Source organism: Dermacentor silvarum, unplaced genomic scaffold (genome assembly GCF_013339745.2).
Source record: "Dermacentor silvarum isolate Dsil-2018 unplaced genomic scaffold, BIME_Dsil_1.4 Seq933, whole genome shotgun sequence".
NCBI classification, from domain to species: Eukaryota; Metazoa; Arthropoda; class Arachnida; order Ixodida; family Ixodidae; genus Dermacentor; species Dermacentor silvarum.
Window position 1 is genome coordinate 27,893 of NW_023606986.1, and position 23,225 is coordinate 51,117.

At 48.2% G+C, this 23,225-nt stretch overlaps 1 protein-coding gene across 2 annotated transcripts; it reads left to right on the plus strand.

Annotated features, from left to right (window-relative positions):
- Positions 1-3,275: 3,275 nt before the first annotated feature.
- LOC119435822 (uncharacterized) lies at positions 3,276-22,637 on the plus strand. 2 transcript variants are annotated; one of them, XR_007464750.1, is made up of 4 exons: positions 3,276-3,407; positions 14,407-14,539; positions 19,596-21,618; positions 21,661-22,637. XR_007464750.1 is itself a non-coding variant. In XM_037702531.2 (3 exons), the coding sequence occupies exons 1-3, from the start codon at positions 3,305-3,307 to the stop codon at positions 19,870-19,872; spliced, it is 513 nt and encodes a 170-aa protein (XP_037558459.2). In that variant the 5' UTR covers positions 3,276-3,304; the 3' UTR covers positions 19,873-22,637. The 2 variants fall into 2 exon arrangements, 1 of the variants encoding a protein (XP_037558459.2); XM_037702531.2 differs by having other exon boundaries at positions 19,596-22,637.
- Positions 22,638-23,225: the final 588 nt, after the last annotated feature.

The window sequence follows — 23,225 nt, forward strand, 5'->3', positions numbered from 1 at the left end:
TCCCGAATCGTCGGGAGTGAAAAAAAGAATGCTTTCAGCTAATGCGAAGAAGATTATGCTAGTAGTGTGGGTAAAAAAAGCTGCACCGATTTCTAGGCTCGCAGTCAAGAGCTCCTTAGGTCATATTACTGCGACGCACTGCATCCTGCTCGTCAAATTGGTTAATACCAATATATGATGCTTTAGAAAACTAGAACGGTGGGGACCATGAAGAATACCCAAAAGGATGACAGACAGCACTTTATTATAGGATCCAATATACAGGGCGTCCCAACTATGATGCAACAAGATTTTAAAATATGCAATGCCCCGTAGCTGTACAGAACCAAGGCAATGTTGTTTGCCGTCGCTTGTAGATACACAGATTATTTTTGCATTCCCCCTAATCACAAAATTAGTCTTCATTAATTAATCAACTTCTCAATTATTATAATTAGATGAGAAGTGTCAATGTGAAAATTGTAGAGCAACTTGAAATACTACCGGTACAGCTTTCTGTAGCTCAATACGTGCTACATAAAAGTGTTTTTCCAAGCGTGAAAGAAGCCCGCGAACACACGCAAAATTGCCGCGCGACTCCATGGCCGCTCGAGGCATTTAGCGTGTATTCGCTGGCTTCTTTCACGGTCGGAAAAACACTTTTATGTAGCACGTATTGAGCAAAAGAAAGTTGTATCGGTAGTTTATTAAGTTGTTCTACAATTTTCACATTGACTCTTTTCATCTAATTGTAATATTCGAGAAGTTGATTAATTAAGACTAATTATGTAATTAAGCGGAATGCAAAAAATAATCAGAGTATCTACAAGCGACGGCAAACAACATTGCCTTGGTTATGCCCAGCTACGGGGCATTAGGATATTTTTTAATCTTGTTGCATGATAGTTGGGACACCCTATATAGATGATTCAACTGGGGTTCGAAGTGCGCTCGCATATCTTCCAAGTCCTGTTTAAGGCCTTATATGCATGGGGCCCGAGCCGCTGCCACGCTTTAAGTGCCTCATCGTCATCAGGCACCGAGAAAAGGGATGTTTTTTTTTTTTTCTGCTTTTCTAGCAGAAACAGCCTGTTGTGCAGCCCGGCGCAAAACAGTGCGTCTGTCGTTTCATGCGACTTAGCATGGCTTCTTACGGCATGGCAACGTGTAAAACTATTGTCACCACAAGGCCGCACAACTGCACAGCGTGAATGCAAACAGGAATGAGCCGTGGAGCTAAAAGAACCGAACAGAACCATGCAAACGGAGAGCACTCGCTAGCTCCGGCAGCAGCCAAACTACAGCGGAGGCATCTTAGTGTCGACGCGCGCGCCACCACTCGGCATCATGAATCACTGCAACACGCGCCGCGCTCTCCGACGGCTGCGTTGCTCCCACCTCCCCCTTCTAGCCACCGTACCTATATATATGCGGAGCACCACGGCGACGCCGACGTCGAAAATTCGCTTGGAGTGTCCGTCGCAATAAAAAAAATCACAGCATATCCACGGGGTGAATGATGATGAGTGGGCGAAGCTCCGGAGGGAATCATTGGATCTCCCGCTTAAGGGGACGCTAGCACAAACGCGTTAGAAACGTGCAGTACTCTCTAGTAAGGGGGAGCGGCCACAGCTTCTTACGCAGCCATTTACACATGCCGGAACGTGCACCGCGTTTGCCGACGCCATCACATGGCTGCTGAGAGAGTATACCCCCCGTATTCATAAACGCTCCTCGACTTGAACTTGACTTGCCACCGCTTTGGGCAGCGCGTTCGAAACGCGTTGAAGGTAATGCGGAGAGGCCACAGCGTCTTACACCAGCTTCTTACACGGGCCGTAACGCGCTAGCACAAACGCGTTAGAAACGCGCTAGAAACGCGGCCTTTCGTTAATGTTGGGTATTTATTGCCATCGTGGTGCGTGTGTCCATGTCCGCTTCGTGGCGTAGTGGGCTAACGCCGCGCGCTCGGAAGTGAGGGGTCCCTGGTTCGATTCCGCGCTACGGACACAACTTCGGAATTTTTTTTTCTCATTTTTCTCAGACTGGTTACACACTACTACTACGACGACGGGGACGGAACGGGTGCCGCTATAAGGAGCTTCGCCCCTAAAAAGTTGTCGCAGTTTCACCTGAAAGGCGAAGCATCAATTGCGATAGCACATTTGTAGAGAGCTATACGGAGTATTGATATTAGCTTCATCAGCTGTATAAACTTGGACATGCAGCAGCACCAGCAACACGCAGAACTGTTGTCGACGCCGTCGGCGTTTTGCCCGCGTTCGCTCAAAATGCGTGCGGCGTTGGTGACTGTTGCCGGAGCCTCTGATATAAATAGGCATTTGGTGCCGCACCTCAACGTCGCCTCCCTTCCCTCCCCCTCCTCCCCCTCCCCCACGGCCTTTCGCGCGTCGGAAGAAGGCGCGTTTGCTCTGCATATATGGTGATTGTAAAGGAGGAAAGAGACGCCTACTTCTGCAGCCCTTAAGGGAGCACGGCGCAGAACGCGCGTTTGTTCTACGCCGTGCGTTCACTCCCCGTCAAAGCGCGCGCCCCTCGCGCTCTTTCACTCGCACATACAGCGTTCAGCGCGCGGCGACGATTTCATCTCCATTGACGTCATACGGAACCTCACGGCGACGGCGACGACGACGGCGACGCCGACGGCAGAAATCTGCTTTTGAGTGTCCATATAATTGCTATCGCAATAAAAATTCACCGACGATTACTGCACTCCTAAATGCGAAATTTCAGCGCTGCTCTATACGTGTTTTCATTTGGCGATAAATTGGCTGGCGCGGACAATCTGTCTCGTGCGACACGTTGCAAACGGAGCGAAGTGTGGCGCGAATGCCTCGCTATTCGGGAGATCGCGAGGGGCAGCGCGTGGGTGATGTGTGGGCGCGATTCACAGCAGCCGCCACAGAGAGACCTCCGCTCATGCAGCGCTTTGTTTCCATATGTGGTACCGATGACATCATCGGTGAACAGACGACGCGCGCTACTCTGACGCCATCTCGTAGCCATCGACGCCGCAAAGCCCGTCTTGCGCGGCGCTACACGTTTCTTCTCACGCTTTCGCCATACCCTCCTCCTCCGCTTTCCTCCGCTCTCTTCGTTATCGCCGTCTTTCATCCGCGCTCCGCGTTCGCTCTTTCATCCTTCGCTGTGCTCGTTCGCTCGGTAAGAGGGACGACGCCGCCGCTCGCACCAGGAACTGGCGCCTAATAGCTACGCTCTAAAATAGTGTTTCTAGTTTGGTTTTCTTGATTGTCCATCGCAGGTTACACTTAAGCAGCTGCGATGTGCCCGGAACTTCACAACAATGTGCGCCACGGGTTTGCCTCGAGTGGCCGCTGTGCTGGCGTTGGACGCTGCGGACGAAAACATCGAGGCCGTCTGCACGCCACGCACTGAGCTGCATACGAGTGAGTACGCCAGTTATACTGCCACACCACGTGGCACACCACGTGATATTGCTGGAAGTCATGATTGTTACGACTAGACAGCTAGATTGAAGAAGGTAAATGTACCGTTTGCGCTCCGTTTGGCTCAGACATGTGCACCACAAGAAACTGCGCACAGCCTCTCGAAGGGAACGACTGTGTGTGCGTCCGCGACACGCTCATGCCGGCAGCAGAAGGTAGAACGACGCTATCATCGCTCTGTCGCCAAAATGACTGAGTGGAACTTGGCTTGGATTTTGTCGTTTAGCACCCGGTCGGTTGAAAGCGCGTCGCCGATACGTGTCTTTGCGACGAGCGCTTATGAAAAAAAAACAATTCCGGTAGAAACCATCGATAGTGATTGTGAAGAAAAAGAGCGGTGATTCATCATATTGGTATAATGTTTCACATAACTTGAAGAATGCAGGCCCAACGTGCTGACGTATGGTTGTTGTTTTCCGCACCCGACAAACTTATAATGTTATGCAGAATCATAAATGCAAGGGACAGGTGGTAGAAAATCACGCAATAAATAAACGCCGTGCTGAGTTGGTTAAATGTGTTTAAGACATGGTTTGCCGCATACCCTTGCGTGGAGCCGGTATTGCGTGGGTCAGTCAGGAAGATGCATAAATGATAGGTTGCGCGAGCACAAGAACAATGCATAAAAAAAAAGAATGCAGGAGGATGGCTAGCCATACATTGCAAGAAGTGTCGATGCAGCGCCCAATTCCAGAAGTCCACCGTAACCGAAAAAAAAACCCCACAAAGGAATTGACGCTATTGATCATAGAAGCTCACAATATTTCTAATGTTGAGGATTGATCCGTCAATGTGGAATCTATCGCAATGTTAGCTTAAGAATCGGCTTTCCTGGAGGCAATGCAGTACAGAAAGAAAAATGCAGAAATTAGTTAGCCCTACACTGACGCGTTGCATTCCGTGAGTATATATAGTACGTCAAGTTGCCTTTCTTTCTTGACCGCTTATGATAATCAGCAGTAGTTAATTGGCTTATCACCGATTTCTGACGCCACACTTGCGCTCATGTCTCAGCGTCTTGATTGTGCCTTGGCTCCGCTGTTTGTGTTAGAGCTGCAATCTTTCTGCGCAAGTTTTTCTATCACTACGGGTAAGTGCGTCACTGACACACTGTATGTATCAAAAAAGAACTGCCAGGACAGGACCCGGAAGATGTCTTTGTAGCTTTGTTCGGCGGCCGGGACCATTGAATATCTGGCTGTGGGCCAACTTAGGGGAGGGAACTTGTAGACGAAACGCGATTATTCAGAAGCCACCTCTCGCATGTTGCAAGGTCAGTTGGACATTTGCGGGACATATAACTGACACACTTTTTTTTGTCTACGTGATCCGTAAACAAAGAGAAACAATTGTCCGCGCATTAGCCTAATGTGCAATTTAGATCCTTCAGAGGATAATAAGAGCGGACAGTTAAATGCTATACCCTAAGCACGCAGTGAGCGCGTGTCTTAGAAACGCTCTTCCTGCAGCGAGAACATGAACAAAAGCAGTATAATAAACGTGAAAACGTGAGTATGCGCTTTCGTAATCGTCACGATAACAAGGATACGAGCGCGCCTAATGGCGCCCACGAAACGTAGACGGCTTGCTCAGTTAATCTGCTGAGTTTACTTGACGCATTGTACGGATGCAACTATTCAAAACTATGATGACTATGATTCAAAACTATGATAACTCAACTACTTTTGTGCACGTACACCATGTGCATGCCCATGTCCAGCTTTCCTGGACATCAGGGTTTAATTCGCGTTGGTGTCACCACGTGACGTATTGACCTTACACTTTTCAGGCTTCCCGCGGTGACATAGTGATGATGTTGACAAAACAATAAAAAAACTAAGAGCTATCCCTGCGCACTGAACTTTACCACAAAGCTTGGGCCACTGGCGTTATCACTGTTATTGAAAAAAAAGTAGCCGACCGTTGGCTGGAAAAGACTTATCATCCTTAGAGCGTTCCGTCGCGACACGGCAAACACAGCAACGATTGATCCCGGGCTTTTCAGAAGCTTGCATGCCGAAAGACAGCCGCGGATTTTTTTAATGCTTCGAAGTGAACGTGCTAGGATAATCGTCACAAGCGCTCCGCGGCAGTGCATGTTTTACACGACTGAGCGCCACTGGGCAAGCCACATCCGCTGCGACATCCTCCAGCGATCAATCACCAGGAATTCGAAACTGCATGGACAAAAACTGTATCAGCAACACGAATCAAGAAAGTACAGCAACAATCAGTTCTTCTGGTGAAACGAAGCCAACTTGCTTACTGCCAAGACGAAATCAGAACACAAGCACCAGCACCAATGGACGTACCTTTCAAGGCGAAGACAATTTGGAACCACTTAAATCTAGAGATCAAGCTGCTTCGCTGACTCTCAAGCTTTCTTCTGCATACTACACCTCAACAAGCCGCATGACACTTTAGAAGCTTCGCACGCGCCAAGCAGCATCGCACACTGTAAAATTACAGAAGCGTCCGATTCTGAATGAAGTTCCAGCAGCGTCAGAAGAGTCTTCTGAGAATCCGGACAAACTGCCCTCGCCACCAGACAAGTCTCACAAAAAGGAGCAGTGTATCAGCTGTACTAATTGATCCTGACTTTAATTTGCGAAAGAAATCAAAGGCATATTTCGATAGAAGCGCTACCTCAAGAAATGTCGCAACAACATCATAAACACCAACAACTACAAGAACAGCATTGACCACGACTTCGAAACAAATGGCGACGAAGACCGTCACCGAAATTTCCACAGATGCGACAACAAGAAGGACATCAACACCCAAGCCTACTTTATCCAAGGCGACCTCAATGAATACCGTGTTTTGCAAGAAAGGAACGTCGCCAAACGCATGTTCAGCACCATCTATCAGGACTGCCTCCCCTCCAAGGATTCCTGCGACAACGCTGTGCACGACGACGGAACAGACACGGGCACTTTCATGGCATACCAGACCAACAGAGACGTCGCCGCAACGACCCAGTCCACCGCACGTTCGAGCAGGAGACACCATGTGTCTGCAAGTCGCAACTACATCTGAGTTCCCACGGCTGCTGCATGTCCAAACCTTTCTCCATTGGAGCATGGATATGTCGGCCGGAGTGCAACATCCAGCCTCGGCCACCTGAGCTCTTCTGGACGTCACCGGACCGCCACACTGAAATCGATCATGTGAGGAGGTTAAGAGGGTATCATCCGCCCCTGTACCTACGACTTTCTCGGGGGGAGGGGGAAGTGTAACGAACCACACAAGCACGGTGCGGTGCATTAGTGGTCAAGGAAGAAGACGAAGAGTAAAGGCAGTGTTCGGGCGACCATGTTTGTTTCCGTCCGCAACCTCGCGTCACACACACACACACACACACACACACACACACACACACACACACACACATATATATATATATATATATATATATATATATATATATATAAACGAGAAGAAAGGAAGCCGAGATGCACGATTTTGATTAGTCATATCAGAAGAAACCTACAAACAATGACACCACGGACAGCACAGGGGACATTAACTGCAGTTCTTAAATTCAAATAAATAAATGAAAAATGAATGGAAGTGTGTGTGTGTGTGTGTGTGTGTGTGTGACGCGAATTGCGGACGTAGACACATGATCGCCCGAACACTGCCCCACTGCCTTTATTCTTTGTCTTCCTCTCCTTTCATCCGCGGTCCAATAGTCCAACGTTCTTCACTGGGGCAGCCACCTAATTGCGCGCAGCTCAACCCGACAAACACAGAGCTAATATCGCATTAACCAAATGTATCCTACTTCGCGGTTGGCGTAAATTGTCGGCAGCGGCGTATTCGTGTTGGTGCCGAAAATTTACACCAGCAGCATAGTAAAGTACACTTGGTTAGTGCAATATTAGCTGTGTTTGGTTGAGCTGTGCGCTACCCGGTAGCTAGAGGGGGGGGGGGGGGGTGGCACCGTGCAGGCCGTTGGCGTTTGCGGCTCCGCTGATCCGGTAATACGCCCAGTCCGCTTGCATTTACCGGAATACCAGACTGACTTCGGAGGGAGAATGGACGGGACCACGCTTGCCACCCCGAGGCCGTTGCTGCTCTCTGAGCGGAGTTGCGCTCTCTCCGTGGCCAACTCGCCTCTGCCATACTCCGTGGCAACCTAAGAATTCAATGTAAGCTCCACCCACAAAAACGCAGTGCATCTGCCCTTCGTCTCTTAAAAGAGAGCAGATTCAGCTGGTTTCCGCTCACAACTTAATGGCTTTGATCTGCTAATGCAAATACCATGGTAATTGGAAAATAAAAGGTCGCTGTTTCAAGCTAAAGTGATTACCTTTGGCTGAGCACTGATATCAGGATCACCCTTAAAATTTGCCAGGACGTTCAGGTTGCCTCTTAAAGCCAGTGACACAGAGATAGATTTGTACGGAGAAAACAGCCCCATTAAAAGGGTCCTCGAATATTTTTCAAGCAACCATATTTTGGTCGCGGGTTGCGTAGATTGACGGCTGGAGAGAGAGAGAGAGAGAGAGTGGTACGCCGTCCGAGGTTATTCAGCCAAGAATGCTCAAAATACAAGAAAAAAAAAAAAACACCGCATATCCACGGGTAGAATGATGAGTGGGCGAAGCTCCGGAGGGAATCATGGAGACGGTAAACCGTGAATCTGGAAGGCCTCCGCAGAGTGTAGGCCGGTCAGGCCCGGGGTGGAGTGGGAGGCCGTCGCCCAGTCTCGCCGAAGTGCAGAAAGGTGGTGTCGGCCGGGGAAGAGGAGATCTTCCTCCTTGCCACAGGGGAGGCCCAGGCGGCGAACTCCTGCAGGAGTGGGCCCCGCTGCTGGAGGTACGCCGGGCAGGCCAGCAGGAGATGTTCGATTGTCTCCGGCTCCCCGCAAATCGAACGATTGACTTCCACCAATGACACGCGCCAGTCCTGTGAAGTCGCCCTCCGTCACGGCCCGACTGAGGGGCACAGTGGTGTGGTGGGCGTCCTTCGCCAGGGTGTCGGCTGCCTCGTTGCCCGGGATGCGTCCTGCACGTCAGCCGGGTAGACAGCAGTCCTAGGCCGAGGAGGGCTGCCCTGGAGTCGCAGAGGATGGCCGCTGGTACCCCAGGAAGCTCCTCAGAGAGTAGGTCGACGGCCAGGTAATTCGCCTCAGTCTCGCCGCACTAAATCGAACGATTGACTTCCACCAATGACACGCGCCATATGTGACGTCATTCCTATTTTATAACAGCGCCCTTACATTATAATTGCACCATCTCTCGCTTAAGGGGACGCTAGCACAAACGCGTTAGAAACGTGCAGTACTCTCTAGTAAGGGGGAGAGGCCACAGCGTCTTACGCAGCCGTTTACACATGCCGGAACGTGCACCGCGTTTGCCGACACCATCACATGACTGCTGAGAGAGTATAAACCCCGTATTCATAAACGCTCCTCGACTTGAACTTGACTTGCCACCAGCCTTCAACGCGTTTCGAACGCGCTGCCCAAGGCGGTGGCAAGTCAAGTTCAAGTCGAGGAGCGTTTATGAATACGGGGGTAAGGCGGAGAGGCCACAGCGTCTTACACCAGCTTCTTACACGGGCCGTAACGTGCTAGCACAAACGCGTTAGAAACGCGCAGTCTTTCGTTAATGTTGGGTATTTATTGTCATCGTGGTGCGTGTGTGCATGTGCGCTTCGTGGCGTAGTGCTAGCGCCGCGCGTTCGGAAGCGAGGGGTCCCTGGTTCGATTCCGCGCTACGGACACAACTTTCGGAATTTTTTTTCATAAAGGTAGACGTGGCTACCTACTACTACTACTACTACTACTACTACTACATACTACAGAGGAGGGACAGACCCACACCCTAAGGAGCTTCGCCCCTAAAAAATCACCGCATATCCGAGATGTGAATGATTATGAGTGGGCGAAGCACCGGGGGATCATTCGGGTAACCGTGAATTGCCTTGTGATCAGAGCAGCAGCACGGCGACGCCCGCAAGCGGACCCAGAGGCGGCGAGAGCGCGGGAAGCGGCGGCAAAACGCCGGTAGCGTTCTCTACCTGAGGTTGGTGGCGCCGATGCTCGGTTCAAGCGCGAGCCCTCAGCTCCGGGTCCGCTTGCCGGCGTTCCCGTACTGCTGCAGCTTCGCGAGCCCTCAGCTCCGGGTCCGCTTGCCGGCGTTGCCATTTTAGATGCGAAGCAGCTTATGGTCGGGGATATGTCACTCCCTCCCTCCATCCATCCGCCGTGCGGCGTCCCCACCCGCACTGCGCATGCGCATCCTCCTCTCCCTCCTCTCCTTGTCTCATCTCTCCTCTCGGCATTCCTCCTCTCCTCTCCGACGCTCCTCTCCTCTCCGGATTGCGCAACGAAAGGCAACACCTGCGGCTCCGCGCGCGATAATGCGAAGCAGCTTAGGTTAGAGGCGCGACTGTAGGCGCTGCATACTCCGCTGGGGGGCGCCACTGTAGATCGCGGTATAATGACGCGCGCCCGCGCTCCGCTCCTCTCATTCTCCTCCCGCAACGCCGCGATGAGTGCCACGGACAGCGCCAGCGTCAACGCCAGTGTCAGCGCCGTGGACAGCGCCGCGGAGAAGAGGGCTCGAGCCGCTGCCACGAAACGGCAGCGGCGACAGGCCGATCTGAAAACTAATGGGAACTTGAGTAGACGCCATGGCTGCTTCGCATACTACTCAGGGTTCCCCTACGGGAAGATCGTGTAATTTTTTTCTGCAGCTTCCCGCGCCCTAGACTCCGGGTCCGCTTGTTGTCTGCGTCGCCGTGCTGCAGCAGCTTTGCGACCCCCGATTCCACTTGCAGTTGAGCCGCCACCTTAGCCTTTTCAACCATAGCGGGCGCGCCGTTATCAGAAGCGACCGTTACCATCCATGGCTGAAAGAGAAAGAGAGCGCGCGTCGGGAACCACCGCAGCGCCCCTAGCGGACTCCATGCAAACAAGAGCTACGGACGACGAGGGAGGGACAAGGCTCGGCCCTACGGTGCTTCGCCCCTAAAAAATGTCAGCTCTTCCACTGGGGTGGACATGGAAGAACAGCGAAGCTGTACTATGGTGGGAATTATGTATCTCCAATTATGACTATTAAGATGTGATGGCTTAATTGATTATTTGAACTATTAAAGAATGAGAAGCATATATGATCCGGTGGTTTTCATTTATTTCGTGACCCCAGGGACGATGGCTTTATGGTCGCTACGGTACACCGCCATAGGGTGCACGGCAAAGGTTGGCACGTTCTTCGTAAATATGTCACCAACACCGCGCGCGCTCGGTGCGAACGCGGGCAAAACGCCGCCGCCGTCGACAACAGTTGTGCGCATTGTTTGTGTGACCACACACAACCGCTGTCAAAACGCTGGCTACGTGACGGATCGGCTAAACGCTGTTGTCGACACTGTTAGGGGAGAGGCGGCCGAAAACCCAGTGATAGTCGGCGGCGCAGGCGGCAGAGGCCAGCAGGGCTGCGCGCATGCGCTGCAGTGGGAGAGCGGGCATGCACACGCACAGCTAGGGTGCCTCGATGTCCTCCTCTCCCACCGCCCCCCTTCCACTAGGAAGTTGCGTTTGCTCTCCGCCGTTCGTTCGCTCCTCGTGAAAGCGCGCATCCCTCGCCCTCACGCGCTTTCATTCGCACATACAGCATACGGCCAAGAAGAGTTTTTTTTTTGCTATTGCAGGACGCGACCATCGAAGAGTGAGCCCTCAACAGCTCCGCTGTGAAAACGAATGCATGCCCTCAACTCGAATTTTGTATGGTCTTCTGTCCCCTTTTCTCCCACCCACTGACGTAACCATTCACTGCCAAAGGAAAGAGCTCGAAGCGCCGCCTACGTAGCGGAAGTTTGCACTACATGGTTGCTTACATGTTCTATGTTCACGGATTGCGGTTACACCGGTGCGCTGAGCGCGCCGTTACCATGGCAGCAAACTACATTTGCGCATTTTAGCACATTCCATGGTTGTCACTTATGTTCTAGCATCCTGGGACCGCTCAACGTCACTTTTCTTCTTTCTTAGCCTGCGTAGAAAGTTCAGTGCAGCACCGCGGACATTAACAAGGATCCGGCAACAACGATGCACCTAAGGTGCGAAACTTGCACTGCGCGAACAACACTCACGAGTGTATTTCAAGTGGAAAACGAGGCAACGAGGCGACAAGGCTGCTCACGAGCGTACATAAGCGAGAAGAGAAGCTTTTGCGTGAACTTCTCGCGTGAGCACTTTTCTATAACATAGAGGGAATGCTCCGAGGCCAGAAGCGAAATAACAGCCAGCGCCCCTACCGAGTTTTGTAGTTGTAGTTTTTTGAACGACCGTGTCTATTTGTGTCAACATAAATAGTATGGTACCTAAAATTAAAACAAAATCTTAATCTATCACACTTTCTGCAGCGCCTTGACTATCCTGCAACTTTGTTTTGAACGAATCACGGTCAAGCGAGTGGTGCCGTCGATGATGATGATGATTGACAGGCATCCCTTCGAGACGGGGCAGTGACAAATAGTCATCTATCCTGCTTTATTTAAACAGGTATGCTATGCAGGAATGTATACATACAAGTATACTGTACATCAGATATGCTCTATAGATACAGCGCTTCTGGAACGTGTACTTTACCTACGGGTCTCATTGGTTTAATCCCTTCGCTTTCCATTAGGATGTGCTGAATGGTCTCAGGATTTTCCCTGCAGAATACACATACCTCATTTTGTTGCGAATATTTCTTTCGGTATGCCTTTGTCCTTAGGCAACCAGCTCGAGCCTCAAATAGCAAGGCACTGTCCTTTGTGTTATCGTACAGATTTTCTCTTTTAATGTTTTTCTTCCCATTCTTGTAATTCGGCATGGTCTTTATTGTTTCCATTCTTTGGATCCAATGTCTCTGTTTCTCTCACTTTCTTTCTGATGACACCTCGTTTTCTATTTACACTTTTAATTACCACGTACTTGGTTTGATTCGATGATGCTCCTAGTGGGCGCCACTAAGCGATGATGCAGTCGGCAGCGATGATGTGATTTGTTTGCGTGATTAAAATATAAATATCTTGATGTCGGTTCTTTGGCACTACGCTTGAAGCATCTCCCACCGTCAGTCTACGCAACCAGCAACAAAGAGACTGTGGCTTGAAATGTATTGGAGGGCCCCCTAAACCACACAAAACAACTTTACGTCACATGAAAATTGGCGAACCTAACTGGCTGGTGCATCTACGCACATTGTGATTGTATCTGCTGCTCAGAATTCATCGCTCCACTGCATACTCACAGGCACTGGCATGGCGCTCTTTGGCCATATCTGGCCCTTGCGCCACTAAACAACACACATTCATCACATTGTGATTGAATTGGAGAGCGTGCATACAACCCTTTATTTTTAGGCTGTCACCGACTATAGGTAATTTTTAATCCTCTCGATTCGTCTTTGGAACAGGAGGGATTTATTTCGAAACTTGATGTTTCCTGCCCCGGGTCGCGAAGGAATGTATGCATGGCCACCATTATCGCTTAAGAAACGATAACAGGAGAAATCTTGGGCAAGCAAATCTTATGGTCTCGTTTGACATGTGCTACAACGCCCTTTCCTACCCGAAGTGATTTTGTGTCATGAATGATGGTGCAACTAAAATCGAGTGCATGGTATTTAGCGCTTACAATTGGTGCCTGCTCGTTTTGGCTCGATATACGCGGTACGTCAACTAAGTCTTCATTGCTTATTGGTTCAACGATGATGAATGTTAAGTTCACTTACCGATATTTTCATCAAGTGTGGTTTATGCAAGGAGAAGAGAATTACTGCGGTATGGTCAACATCGGGAACCAAATGCTAAGGCACGCGTGAACCAATTCATATTACCTATAGCACTGTGTACGATAATATACGCGTGCGCACTTACACAAACCTACTTGCATTGAACACAAGTGTTTATTTCGCAGAGTAACTTACGGGTGTTCATGTACAGTCGCGTACGCACCTGGGGATCACCTATAGAGCTCGTTCGTCCTTGGGAAGTGAGGAATATCTTGAAAGCCAAAGCTTACAGCGCTGTTTATGATGACTTGGCCTACACGCGCTTCAACGCTTTTTGTTTCTTTCACTGAGCGCAAGAGCCCTATGAAATCGGGCAGATAGTTGACCTAACCCTCTGACGCTCTAAGAGAAAGGAAGCGCTGTCATGGCGTTCTGGTGCAACAGCCTATAGTATCCTCCTCACGTTCCTGGAAGACACGGCGCTGTTGTGTAACTTGTTACTGCGCCACCTGGCTACCTCTGACGGCAAAGTGACCGCCTCGACCTTCTCTCTCTCTTCTTTCTGATTGATGTCGCGTTCCCCAAGGCGCTTATCCGTGCTCTCTGAGGGGGTGCAGAAAATAGCGCCTATTCCTCTTCGCCATCACTCTCTCTCTCGCGCCTAAAGGTGACGCTTTAAATAATGTATGTATGTATGTATGTATGTATGGTATGTATGTATGTATGTATGTATGTATGTATGTATGTATGTATGTATGTATGTATGTATGTATGTATGTATGTATGTATGTATGTATGTATGTATGTATGTATGTATGTATGTATGTATGTATGTATGTATGTATGTATGTATGTATGCACGCACGCATGTATGTATGCACGCACGCATGTATGTATGTATGAACGCACGCATGTATGTATGTATGCACGCACGCATGTATGTATGTATGCACGTACGCATGTACGCATGTATGTATGCACGCATGTATGCGTCTCCCTCTGTCTCTCTCTCTGTATGTTCTACGAAGACATCGTAGAAAACTAACACGAGGCTTCAGGCCCGAAAAGTTTCATACATTGAAAGTCCCGACACTTTATCTGCTCGCCAAGCATCTGCTTGACAAGCTGTAAAAAAATGTTTTCATAGAGACCTAACAGTGTTACCTTATTACATTCCTTGCTGCATATTTTATGCGCAGTGTACAACAGCGCCATCCGGTGCCTGAACAAGGTGGGCGTCAAGATGAACGGTTGCATCCGCGATTTGGTCATCGACCTGAACACGGCAGTCGCAAGAGCGCCAATTGAAAGCCAGGTGGCCTACGGTTGCTGGTAAGACCTACGCTCTTTTTTTTTTTTTTGCTTTTTCGATTCGAAAATATTCATGCGTCTCATACATGCGTTTGCTGTCTACATTTTGCGCAAAAAAAAAACTAATTTTTTTTGTCGTGAGAGGTAACTGGACTTGGCTAGTTTGCTAGGCGTTGTGCTTGATTAGAATGGAAAACTGGGGCAGTTGGTCAAACCGCAGCACTCACGCAAATGACGTATGAACGCTTTGTCCATAGAATAAAAAGAAACTACTTTTTGGTGGTCCAGGACTGCCATAATAAAGGGCATAGGCTCGTGCTCTGATTGACTAATTGATTGGTAGGATTTCTGAGCGCCAAGTGGGCGGCCGCGTCCTCGCCTAATCTCTCGGTTCATGCAGAGGAGCCACCTGTTCTCCAGTCATGCGTAATTTCAAAGGAGCGGTAATAGCGGCATTTTTTTTTCAAAGTTTGAAAGTTTATTGCTTCAAAAAGGTTGCATGTTTTTTATAGATATGAAATACAAAAGGAGGTCCCATAGTCAAAGACTGTATTGGGACCTCCGGTCAAGGTTAGGTGGTAAGAGGAATTACTATATGGCAGCAAAATAAAGCAATACCATGAGATTAGCATACAGTTGAAAAAGTAGAACAAATATACGAGACAATGTGAGCTGAAATACGCAAGAAAATCGCTGCTCGAAATCGAAATCAGTTTCAATTTCAAAAATTTCTACTTTTGAGTGCCATTCGTGCGGAATCCACTCTTATTTCAAACGTACAGTTTTGCACAGAAGCTGTTATATGTATACACTATCTCAAACTAGGCCCAACCATTTATTGCAATTGGCCTTTATCGAGTTGAGGTACTGACACGAAATTTTCAAGTCGGAGATAACTTGTGAGGTCGACTTCTGTGGACGTACACGCAGCATGTACAAAATACCAACGGCGAATGTCACTTAAAACGCAACTCAAATCAATGATAAAGTAAGTGCGCTCAGCCAACCGCAAAACACAGCAAATCGCGACATCGAAATTAACGTGGTTAGCTTGTAAACATATCAAACAACAGCAACATGTTACAGGTTTGTGTCAGCTACCATGCTCGTTGCATCTGCTCTTGCTCGTCCCACGGCCTTGCCCTAGATTGCTGCACTCCCAGTCTTCCTCGGTCGTTGCTCGCAGTGGGACGCCCTCAGTATGGCTGCCACAGTTCTTGTCGTAACTGTTGGAAGCTTTCCCGCACTACATGCGTTCACTGTGCAGCGCTGAACAAGCACGAAGTGCGAATACACAACAATGTCGGGCGCATACTGAGGCGTTGACTTCTGCCCAACACATTCAGGGCTGGTTATAGTCACGCATAGGCTTCTACGCGAGGGCCCTCAGAGGCGGAGGTGGACTGATTTCTGCGCGCAACTGGGTGCAAGGAGTGGACAACACTGAAGAGCAGCCGCATTTGCTGACTTCGTTTCGAACGTGTCCTTCTTTAAAAAAATACCCGCTGAGCTTAGCCCAGTCCTGGTCTTCCACCAAGACAACGTAGCCTCGAGCCTGGTGCGGTGCCGACTATTTACCCCGCTTTGTGTCCTGCTCCGGAAGATGCTTCACTCTCCGAGCGTCCTCGATGGCAAGTTGGACAGGACAAGCTGCAAGAAAGTTTTCTGAATACTAGTTTTCTCGGAAGTTTAATTAATGCAAGACTGCGGCGCAACGCGCCAGAATGTTAGGTCACTGATTAGGACAAGGGGTGCAGTATTTGCCCAGGTTATAATGAATTCCAACTTCTCATCTGATTCCTGTTAGCTGCAAAAACATGTAACGTGCAACAAAGTCCATGAATACAAATACCTGGGGGAGACCATCGCTAACAAACTTACCTCGTATAGTGATATTCAACGTGAAAACAACATATTTTTTAGAGCTTTTGCCTTAGAAATTGAATGTTTTGACCAAGCTAGAATAAGCGTCCATAATTAGGGGCCTCTTCTACGTTTAATGACGTTACTAAATGCACATGGATCAAAGGCGCTCATATCGGTTTTACTTTTAGCAAGCAAAAATGGACCGATTCTCTAATGGACACATAGCACCGAAACGCCGCCCCTGCATTGGAAAAACGAAGAAAAAAATTTCTGGGCCCACATTTTTGCAACCTTTGTGGTGAAATTGAACAAGTTTACATAGACTAAGTCGTTACTGCCCCTCTCACCGAGAAACCGCCACGCACATAACCTGCTTCTATATGTCATGCACAGAAATACGTTTAATTCTTCTTTCCACGTACAATCAGTGAATGGAATGCACTGCTGAGGAATGTTTTTTCGGCTGAGACTAAAATTTATTTGAACGCGCATTGCAATCTATACTGTAACCTAGAAAACGTGTGTTAATTCGCTTGCTTTTGCTTCTTATACTGATAGACATTACTGCTGCTACTTTTGCTGTTGGAGTACCAGAACGGTGTAGAACTGTATTTTTACTTGTTGTTCCGTTGGAGGGGGGCATGACATGGTCGTCTGATAACGGTATTTCCAGTTTATTATTGTAACTGAGAGTAGAGGGCCGAAACAGAGTCGCAAAAAAGTAATCAACGGCAAAGCTTGCACTGTCTAACGAGACACAAGTTCGAGACACAGCTAAGCTGGAGACAAAGCTCGAGACACAGCGAAGCCGGCCGATCGATTGCGTCATAACCTAAGAGATACCTGGCATAACCAAGCTCAACTCAGGCATAGCCAAGGCCGAACCTAGCTGCTGCCAAGTTCAACCTAGATACAACCAAGTTCAACCTTGAGATAGCCAACTTCAACCTAGCTACTACCGGGAGACGCAATCGATCGGCCAGCTTCGTTGTGACTCGAGCTTTGCGCGGCCTAGTGCAAGCTTTGCCTCCCCATTACGACGACAGAAGAGAAGTGAAATTTCACGCTGCAAAGATTAGCGGCCACGCAGCCAACTGTGGAAGGAGACGACGACGACGAAGGGGGGAGCAGTGGCTTGAAAGCTACCTTGAAGAGCCTCAATCCTTGCTGAAGGTGATTTTTAAGTATAGTCTGCATATCTATTAACCAATTTGAGAAATGTTATTTTTGATGATATCGTTGGGAATCACTTTAAAGTTACCTTATATTTTTTAAGCACGTGCTCGCGCTAGGCACAGCCTCCAACGGCACGAGAGCAAGCCAAGGGGCGCCAACGAGCCAGCTGCGATAGAAGACGACGACGCTCGAGCCAATGCTGATGATGATAGCTTCGTGAAACGCGCACCTTTTACGGCTGGCTTGAACAGCTTCGCTGTTAATAAATGGGCCCTCACTTCTCATTTTTACTCAAAATATCTATTTGGAATGGCTACCTCTAAGCCACTCCCGTTAACAGCGACCGCCTTTTTGGCATGGACTGTGTGACATCTGGAAATGTGGGACAACCGCATTGTTGCCTGCTTTAATTCACATGTTACCTTTTCGAATCGTCTTGTAACCCCACCCGCTTGGTTTCTAAAGAGATCGCAGTGTGGACTGGAAGCTCAATTTAAATCAAATAATGAAGCATCTTTGTGCGGATGCTGATCTTTTCATATAATTTATAAGTAGTGTGCTTATGCAAGGAGGGCAAATATCACTTTCAAAACTGCTCAGTGCTGGATTTTGCGATTTTTCGGGACTGCCTTTAAAGTCCTGTCTCCATCCACTTACCATCAGAAGCCCGTATTGACCGTGCACTTGCTGTACACTGAAGCGTCGAAGAAAAGGAGCACCAGAAGCGTTGTATCCCAGCACCCATTATGTTAATGGTTACCATTATGATTCTGCTGTTTATGTCATTGTGCATGACAACGTGTGCATTCTTAGTTGTGCGATTCTGTTTTAACTGTAAATGCAATATCTTTGTTGTATGACAGTGGCCTGCACTCTCGCGATTGTTTCCGTGATTTTTCTGCTTCGTTGATTTGCTTTGTTCTTCCTTGTGCTGTGCACGTACTGCTATACGTCTGACGTAATGCTCTGTTTCAAAACTCAAACGGTTGTAGACCGCTTGAGTTTTGGCAGCCAATGGATAATAATATGCTATTCTATTCTCTGTGACCATGAATACGTAGCAACCTGGCCCAACTTTTGGTGTTGCATCGACAACGCGAATTTTCCAATTAGCCCAACTCTCTACAACAAGCTTGCGTTTATACTGGCATCTGGAGCACGATTTAGGAAAGCACAAGGATAAACGAAGACGCTGGGCAGACAGGACGAGCGCTGGTTAGGAAAAACACGTAGACGTACCTGCCTCGGTTGCTCAGTGGACATAGATATGGTGTTGCGCTGTGGAGCACGAGGTCGCGCGTTGGATTCCCCCGCCTCGGCGGTAGTATTCTAATGCTGGCGGAATACGAAAACTTTCATGTACCGTGCTGCAAGTGCACAGCAATGAACCCACAGGGTCGTCTGAGTCAATTCGGGTCCCTCTATTACAGACTCCATCATAACCTGCAGCCGGCAGTTGCGGCACGGTGAACCGCATAACTGAACTTTACAACGAGCAGAATATATGGTACAACCGCTCATGCCTTCTATTTCGTGTCGTCGTGTGTTTTCTTGAGGGCTGTAGCTGTAACAGCCAACTAGACAGCCTTTCTGCCTTTAGATTTCGGCATTAAACTATGGTCCACGCCCTCTGCGGCGGCGAAGTGCCAATATAGCGCTCTGGTGCTGATTACGAAACCGCGGCGGGCGCATTTCGGTTGCTGCGCAATGCAGAGTCGCTCGTATACTTAAATTTAGGTGCATGTTGAAAAAATCCTGGTGACCAACACTGATACGGAGGCCCTCCACAACTGGCATTTCTCATAACCCGAGTGTTGCTTTGTGACGCTAAAATCAATCAATCAAGCAAGCAACCAAGCGACCACTCAATCAATCAATCGAACAATCAATCAATCACTCAACCAATGACTCAATAAATCAGTCAATCAATCAGTCAGTCGCTCAATCAAGCAAGCAATCAATCAATCAATCAATCAATCAATTCAATCAATCAATAACGTCTACCCATGCTCTTTCCACCCTGTTGTGCATGCAGTTACTACTACGACCTGCTGGGATGCTACAACGACGCGCTGACCGAGTGCACAGGCACGGATGCGAACAGGCTTGTCGCCACCCTGGCCGAGAACGTGTTCGGCCAGACCCTGGGCCTCGTCTGCGGCGTCTACACGAAAGGGTCGCCAGCGTGCCTGACGCTTGAGCCACTGAAGAGGCTCGACCTGTCCGAACTGGACACGGAGAACTTCATCGTGCCGCTGGTCACCATCGCCGGCACACTGAGACACTCCAAGGTTGTGCGCAGGCACCTATGACACGGTGGAAGCGACCGATACTCATGGCTGCGTGTACACCAGCAAGCAGCAACGGTTGGGGACTCAACGAGAGATGCGAAGAACCACTGAATGAAGGACGCCGACAGTCATTGCAACCAAGAAATGAGCATGAGAACTGTAGCTAATGCCGGCCACATTGAAGCAAGAGCGATAAATTAGTCGTAACCGAACGGAACGTTTTCAAAAAAGCAATCTATGCTCAGATTTTACCCTTGTTCCAGCTGTTTCCTAACTTTTGAAGGCTAAAATAGCTATCCTGTTGTGAAGGTATGGGGAAGTTCATATGTATCGAGGGTGCGTCGAGCAGCAGGCATGTGTTTATATTGACCGTTCTGGTAAACCTTCTGGTATTGTTCATCCATAGCAAGCAGGACAGAAATCAATAAAGAAAAAAGAAGTGCATGAGGTTCACGTGAACCGTGTAGAGTTGACTCACCCTGTTCGACCAGTTTGAGAGGCGTTCACAATTCCGGATCGTCACTCTTACCCAGAAATTTTTTTTCGAGTAAAGTATCGTGTGCATGAAACCAGGGATGTTTCGCGAAAAAAATGCCAATTTGTGCAAGTGACGTCATATGCTTCAGTGTAGCACGTCACAGAAAACAAAGATCACTTGTCAAGGTCCAGTAGCAAACCCCTCTTCATTGATAAATAATCACCCCCAATTCACACGAAAAATGCTGTCTGCGAAAGCCTTTCGTCAGTGACCATTCCATAAGCTAGTGTTCCCATCGTTATCATGAGTGACCGGTGTTCTTTCATGTCAGCTGCTTTTTATCAGAAATAGCAAGGGATACTTAAGTTGGTGAACGTTCATATTTGGCAAGAACAGCGCTAAGAAAGGCGAGGACTAAGAAAGGCAGGTTCAACGCTCTTATTTGAATCGATGTGTTCCTTATTACTCGTCATTCTTTGCGCTGCTTTTGTCAAGTAAGAGCAGCTTTTTAAATCGACCGAGATTGAAACGATTTTGTTATTCCCTCTGTCAGGGAAATTGGATGCAACACTGACATTAAAGTGCATCGTACGAAGCAGTGGCGCAGTTGATGTTCATTCAGTCGACATAAGGGGAAACGCGCTGCCCCTGACATGGATTCGAATCCTAGTATTTGTGGATACATCCGGGACCACGACGACGACGACGATGATGATGATGATGATGTCTTATTCAATCGCACAAACCCACCGTGGGGTCACGGACCGGGTCACCACCATAGTACCGGTCTTCTGCCTTTTCAGCTTCCTTCTTTCGTCGCGATGTCTCTGCTCTTGGTCTCTGCGCGCACAGAATGCGAGCACTAGTTCACTCAAATTTAAGCCGGGAAAAACTTGGTGTTTAAGCGTTAGGAACTGCGCTCTTTGGACGTCAAATATGAGTGACGTGCGCCAACTTCGCATGAAGAACTACTATGTGAAGGCAATAGAGTTCTGTCTGAATGAGAGTGAGAGAGAGGGGCTCGATCTTCACAAAAAAGTGCAGAATTTAGCTTCGCGGTACGCCGAGTGGGCTACTTCAGGTGGATGCCATGATGAATGAAATGATACGCAAATGAGATAATGCATATGATGGACACATAACAGACGGGAAACACACCACACGTAACATACAGAAGTACGAAAAAATCGGTGAGACCAGCGTATCGCAAAAAATGTTAGGAGCACATTCGCAGCATGGGACGCTGCGGCGGCATTCGTCCATGGTCCAAGTGCATGTTGTAGCCCAAGGTGCGAACACTCGCATACAAAAATAATTTGGTCATTATGAAGGTCCTTTGAAGTGTAGAGGTTCCAATTGCACATTAAGTGTGCTATATCCTCTCGTACATTGCACGAAGGGCAAAGCAGCGAGCCTATCATCAAAATTTTGTACTACTATTTCGTATAGGGAACGTTCAGACGAATACAATACAGACGTGCACAATCACACCTGTCAAGCCCACACGGCATGCCAAAATCACACGTACGGTCGTGAGTGGAAATGGGTGTTAGTACCGCTGTGGGTCTGTCCGATAGCACGCTGTAAGACCCACGCATCAGAAGACACTGTAGCCGTACCGTCACTCCTATAAAAAAGAATCGTGATATATCTGAATGTGTAATGCTCACATACGATCCCTGGGAGAGAAACTTGAATGCTCAATTCGATCAAGTGAATGCGCAATTCGATCAAGAGCAATATTGCTTGTCATCTCAAAAAAAAAAAAAAAAACTTCGTGCCTTTCACCTATGTAAATACCGGCTAACTGCAAAGCACACATGCATTATTAGAGATCGTGCCGAGTGTGTACAGGCGATCGATTTCTTTACAATCTGAAGAGGTCTACTATTTTTCCTCACAGGTGGCAGAAACATACAGCCACAATAAATGAAAAAAAAACACACGAAAGACATTGTTTGGCATAGTAATAGAACTGTCTTCGATGTATTGTTTTTATTTAAAAAAATGACGTTACGTTTACGTTGGCTCACCAAGAGTAACTAGAGGTCCGATTGGACGGTGCATGAATGCAAGTGTGTTGTCCTCTTCCCGTTAAGCTGCTTGGTCTTGGCCCAATACTTCCGACTCTCAGCTTTCGCCCTCCGGTTTGCTTCTTCCTTTCGAAACTGGTGGCTGAAATGCTTTCATGAACTACGTTACATGTTTCATACTGTCTCTGGGGCCTTGTATATAACAGGTTTGTGTTGAAAAAGTGTTTTCTTAGAAATGCACACCCTGCAATTAAATAGTACCGTCGTTGTTGCCACGTTTGCTATTATTAGTAACCGACTTTGCGAGCCTCGTTCTCTGACTCATACGCACACCATTCGCGATGTTGCCAGGGGCAGTGAAAACTGGCTAAATCTTTGGAAAATCATTTCAGCAAAGCTCCGTAGATGGCTATGCGAATGCTAATTATTGAAGTTTTGTACATCTCACTTTATACACTTGAGATGTATAATATTATAAGCAGTCAGAGGGATAGAGAAAAAAAAACAATAATAACACAGAGGTCCGGCGCTGATGCTGAAGTACAATGAACAGATTGAAGTGCATTCAAGCTGCGATGTAAACACAACCGCATGAGTGAAATTACTAGCAAGTCGAACATATTCATGCAATTCGTGCCTGAGGTTGCATTCAGGTGACCACAACTGTCAGCATGAGAAATGGCCATTAAGGCTGCAGTGAATGGCTATTAGTGAAAGTTATTTGAATCTTTGGGGCTTGGTAACTACCGTCAACTGTCCAAGACAATCGCCTGCTTGCACGAGGTGACCTACAGAAAGGTGCGCACCTGTTTTATTCTCACACGGCTGTACAACTGTTGAAAACTGCGGTTCTCCTGAGGAGT